This window comes from Gambusia affinis, linkage group LG14 (assembly GCF_019740435.1).
Source record: "Gambusia affinis linkage group LG14, SWU_Gaff_1.0, whole genome shotgun sequence".
Taxonomy (NCBI): domain Eukaryota; kingdom Metazoa; phylum Chordata; class Actinopteri; order Cyprinodontiformes; family Poeciliidae; genus Gambusia; species Gambusia affinis.
In genome coordinates this window covers 27,215,416-27,220,762 of record NC_057881.1, presented here as the reverse complement: position 1 = coordinate 27,220,762, position 5,347 = coordinate 27,215,416, and the positions used below count along the sequence as shown (strand labels likewise).

The window sequence follows — 5,347 nt, the reverse complement described above, 5'->3', positions numbered from 1 at the left end:
CAAACAGAAAACTACAATAACAGAAAACCATCATGGCGGCGCCCATGAGGCTCATATCAAGGTTGACTCTGGTCACTGGTTAGTTAGTCTACATTTAGTCTACATTTAGAAACTCCTACATTAAATACTCAAGCATATTCCGGATTGTTTTATGTAATTCCTTAAATAAAAATGTTGCGCATATTTTAATATTTTAGCATCCGCTAAAGCCAAACACAAACTCCGAACTCGGTGAAAGTTTGGAGCACTGAAAGGATTTTGAAGCGATTAAAAACACATTAGATGCCGTCTGTGATTTCAGTTTAAATAAAATTTTATTTTACTGTACAAAATGTAGGGATGATTACAATTTAGAGATTTGAACATACATAAAAAAACTAATTTAGTCTTAAGTTGAAGTTGGATATTTAGTGCTATTTTAAGCAATGATCGCTCGTTTTTTGCTTGCGTACAAATAACTCAATTGGTGACGTAATCAGCTCTGAAGTAAATTAAACTTCATTTTGTGTCCTTTTGTTTTCGCTTTTCTTTTTCCAGTTTGCAGAAAATGCAAAGTGAAAATAAAAAAATGAGTTGCTGAATGTGGATTTAAATAGCAGAATATAATCTTCTTATTCGGTCCAAAGGGACCTTGACTTTTAGGCCAGTTTAATGTGTATCTCAAAAAAAAAATATTAATTGAATTTCTAAAACTTTTGTGGATTCAAAAACATGCTCCAAACAGAATTAAAAATAAAAACAGCACTATGATAAGTGAATATAACTGATGCACATTAGATAGCATTATTCTCATTTTCTGTTTGTGTTGGGTTCAAAGAGGAGGATTGTGCAGTTTAACCCTAAAAGTAGGAATGATGTGACACTCTGAGCAGAATCTGTTAACTAAATCTGCTCCCTCGTCTCTCTCAGCTCCTGTGTTCTGGTTTTCATCCGTCTGCTCTGCTCAGGTTCCTCCATGACCTTCTGCTCCTCTGTTCCCAGGTGGAGGCAGCGGGATCGGCCGCGCCGTGTCTCAGCGTCTGGCCTCTGAAGGCGCCTCAGTGGTGGTCGCTGACATCAGGGAGGATTCAGCCAATGAGACGGTGGGATATCTGCAGAGTGACCTCAAAGGTCAGAGTCACATGGCGGCTGCAGTGGACGTGTCGTCAAAGGAGAGCGTGACGAAGCTGCTGACGAGGATCCAGGTGTGAGGATCAGATGGAGCTCTGACTATGGAGCACCATTAGTGACAAAGTTTGAGATTTTCTATATTATCAAGATAGTTTCTAATGTTTTCACTTTTTTGTTACTCGTAAAAGTTTCAGTGTATTAAAATTTCCATGCTAGACTTGAACAAAAGAAAGCACTTTTAATATATTTATTTTATTCTTTAAGAAAAAGCTAATGAAACCAACCTGGATCTATGTGTAAAAGTAATTGCTCCCTTACTAAATTATTCTGAAGAAAGTCAAGAACAAATTAATATAAAACTCAGTGACATAAATGTTTTTTTATTTTCTGATTCATAGAAAACATGGAGCAGTTGTGAGCTTTGTAGAACCATTCATGTGTGAGTCTAAATATTCTGGGTTAATTAAGTCAGATCTCTCAAAGAAAACCTGGTTTTGTTAATCCTGCTTCATAATGCTGGTCATTGGTTCCTGTTTTGTGTGTTTTCATCTCTCTCGTTTTTAAATAATCCGTCTTTCTTTCTGCAGACTCGTTACTTCCAGCCTCCCTCAGTGTGTGTGAACTCTGCAGGCATCACTCAGGACGACTTCCTGCTCAACCTGGAGGAGGAGAAGTTCGACAGAGTCATCCAGGTCAACCTGAAGGTAAAACACCTGTCAGATCACAAACTAAATGATAACAGACATAAAAAACATCTTTGGATGATTTTAACAATCTGATAAAATAAGGTAAAGTTTCCTCAGATGTTTACACTTAATGAACAATAAATCTGTATAATTTATTTCAAAAGTTAAAAAATGTAGAGACTAAACTGCTACACAAACATCAATTAGTTTATGTCAGGTTATTGAATATATATTGAATGACTGATCAGATTAAATAGATTTCTGTATTTTTCCTCTCCAGGGTTCGTTCTTGGTGACCCAGGCTGTGGCTCAGGCTCTGGTTGCCTGTGGATCTCCTAAAGGATCCATCATTACTCTGGGCAGCATCGTAGGAAAAGTCAGACACCATCTTTTCTTTTTAGTCTCATCGCTGTTGTTTTAAGCATCTAAATAAAGACATAAAAACTAGACCAAAATCTGAGCTCTGATTTAAAATGTGATTGTCTGATGTGTGCAGGTGGGAAACCTGGGCCAGGCGAACTACGCTGCCTCTAAAGCCGGAGTCGAAGGTTTAACCAGGACGGCTGCTAAAGAGCTGAGCCGGTCAGAGGAGCTGCTGCTGCTCCAGAGAAAACTGTTCCAGGTTTCTCTGGAACAACCAGAGATAAAAACTCTGACCTGTTTTATCTCCTCCAGGTTTGGGATTCGTTGTAACTGCGTGCTGCCTGGTTTCATAACCACTCCCATGACCGACGAAGTTCCAGAGAAGGTCCTAGTCAAGGTAAAACACAGACACTTACAGACATTTCTAAAATAGAAAATATGAGTTTCAGCTGATAAGACTGAATTATAATCCTACTAATACATTTTACACATTATTGCACATAAATTTATTTATTCACTGTGTTGACTTCTTTGAATAATTATCAGTTGAATACTGACTTCTAACATGATAAATTTCACGTCTCTGGCCCCGTTGTAAATATATTTACTAACAACTTGTGTCTCATTGACTCCTCTAGACTGTTCCAGGTTTCATTTATTCATATTTCATTCTTTTTTTCCTGCAGTAAAACTAATTAAAATTATAAGTCCACTCTGAGAAACTCCCCTACTTCTATAAAATGATATTTTTTTGTTATTTTGTGTTTCAGATGAAGACCCTGGTGCCTCTGGGTAGAATGGGTGAACCTGCAGGTTGGTTCAGATGCTTCATATCACTACGTATCTTTAATCTGTCTGTTTTCTTCCTGCAAGTTTTAACCACTGACATGTTAAAATGTGACGGTTTTGGATGAAGCTTTGAGGCAGAATCTGTTGTTGCTTGTTTTGTCCTCCAGAGGTCGCTGATGTTTGTGCCTTTCTGGCTTCAGATGATTCTCGTTACATCACAGGAGCCAGCATCGAGGTCACAGGTAGGCAAGGTTAACTTCTCTACAGGATTTAAAATAAATCAAAACATCTCACTTTGAACAGACGGGAGGTAAAATGTGTGTTTTTCTTTTGTAGGTGGACTTTTCATGGGTTAAAACACAACAACCTGTTCATGAATCCCGAAGAGAAGATGCTTCCTCCCTAAAATAGTTAATTAATGTAGTAATTATTTAAATGTGATTTTATAGGACAATATTTGTAATTATGAAGCTACTTTTTGTATCAATAAACAGCTGAATGCCATGTTGAAGCATTTCTTCATTAAATATTTTATTTATAACCTGATATAGTCAGGAAATGTACGTTATGTTTTTGTTTCCTCGTTTTGGGCACAACTGGGATTCAAACTCCACATCTGTATCCATCATTGATGTTCCAGATGTTTATCATAAAATGCACATTAACCTTATCAACCAGCAGCTTCCAGTTTCTTTTTTCTTTCAGGTCTGATGTCGATCTTCCAGCAGCTGAAACTGAAATCTCTTCAGTTTGCAGGTGAGCCGTTAAAATGGCTTTACTTTCTGATCTGTTCAAAACAAATTTTCTAAATTGAACATGTTGCTTCTGAACACAATAAGCTGACGGTTTGTTGTTGTCACTCCAACATAGAAGGATTTAGAAATATAACAGAATCTCATAGATTACAAAGTAGTTTTACTTCTTCAGCGTCAGTAAAGTGATTTAAATTGTCATTTTTTATGCATTTGTTTTTCAAATGTTCACAAATTTGTCATTTTGGTACATCAAAGGGTTTTAATAGTTTCATTTTGTTTCCTTAATGTGTCACTAAATAATTTAGATAATATTGTTTAATCATTTTAATTTGTTATACATTTTTGAATAGTTCAGAAAAGCAGAAGCTTGGGATGACCACTAGATGGTGCTGTTGCACGGTAATCTTCAGCTTTAACTTGGTGAAATCAAAGAAGTCAATCATTATGCAAAACAAATCAATATAAATAGTTAGAAATCTCATGTTTTTAAACAAACTCATCGCTCTATAACTTTTATCAATAAGTAAGTTTAGGTCCATGGAAAAGGAACCAGTTCAAACATTAATATTTCACAACAGACGGAGAAATTTACTGAAAACTAAGTCAAAACTTCTTGAAAAATGTTTAATTCTTCTTGATCAATTTGTCTCCAGGTTTCCTGCTGGTCTTATATAACAGTTTTGCTGGTTTTTCACTCACTCTGTGCTTTTTCTGGTCTTATTCTGCACAGTGGTGGTTAAAGAAGAAAAAATGTGAATTATGTTTGCTAATTTTCATACATTCAGCTGATGAAATTGGAACAAATTGTTTTTGGGAGAATTTTTTTATTTTTGTCAGATAAAGTTCTGGATTGCAACACAAAAAAATCAACCAGAACAATTTATAAAAAAATCCTTCTTAATTCTGTAAGCTCAGGTAAAAACTTAAAAAATATTCATCTGCAAGAAAAATATCGAGAAATTATAAATTCCACCTGCGACACCTGCTGGTCATTTGCAGCAACCGCAGCTGCCACTATAAGAGCGTTAGTTGAAAGAAAAACGAAGACTCAAACATCTCCTTTTAAAAAGATTATATATTAACCAAACCAACTTTTTAAAAAATTACTTACAGACATTATAAAATAAAACTTTTCAGCACCATATTTTTTTTTGTCTTCAACACAACAAAAACAAATATTTGAGGTCGTTCTCAAAGGAGAAGGACAGATTGTTTTGGTTTCATCTTTTGGCCGTCACTCCTCGCTTTACTGCTATATTTAAAACAAAACAAAAAACAAACAAACCAAACCAGAACTCCAGTCAGAAATCACCCCATAATTTTAGAAATCACTTTTCACTCCATCATGGCTGACAAATGTTTATCCACTCCCATCACCGCCTCCCTCTCCCTCCCTGTGGTCTCATGCAGAAATTGATCATTTTTAGTCTTTTTTTTATTGCAGGAGCTGCAGGAATGGACTCTGTAAACTTTATTTCTAGCAAGGAAACAGGAATGTGACAGAACTGGAGAGTCACCATTTAATCAATATAGTGGAAGCAACATTTAAAGGCACAGTACAGCTGATAAAAACATTATAAAAGGGATATTACAATAAGTCGCGGCCACAGATTCTTTGGTTGTACAACAGATGTTTGTTCAGGG

At 35.9% G+C, this 5,347-nt stretch overlaps 1 protein-coding gene across 1 annotated transcript; it reads left to right on the top strand.

Moving 5' to 3' along the window:
- LOC122844001 (estradiol 17-beta-dehydrogenase 8-like) lies at window positions 1–3,497 on the top strand. Its single transcript, XM_044139203.1, has 9 exons — window positions 1–78; window positions 982–1,184; window positions 1,698–1,814; window positions 2,077–2,172; window positions 2,293–2,378; window positions 2,472–2,556; window positions 2,930–2,972; window positions 3,116–3,190; window positions 3,285–3,497. The coding sequence occupies exons 1-9, from the start codon at window positions 33–35 to the stop codon at window positions 3,302–3,304; spliced, it is 771 nt and encodes a 256-aa protein (XP_043995138.1). The 5' UTR covers window positions 1–32; the 3' UTR covers window positions 3,305–3,497.
- The last annotated feature ends 1,850 nt before the right edge of the window (window positions 3,498–5,347 follow it).

Coding starts and splice junctions, on each gene's coding strand:
- LOC122844001 (XM_044139203.1), top strand. CDS start 33: ATGGCGGCGCCCATGAGGCTCATATCAAGGTTGACTCTGGTCACTG. Junction 1,185..1,697: donor AGCTGCTGACGAGGATCCAG/GTGTGAGGATCA, acceptor TTCTTTCTGCAG/ACTCGTTACTTCCAGCCTCC. Junction 2,173..2,292: donor TGGGCAGCATCGTAGGAAAA/GTCAGACACCAT, acceptor TGATGTGTGCAG/GTGGGAAACCTGGGCCAGGC.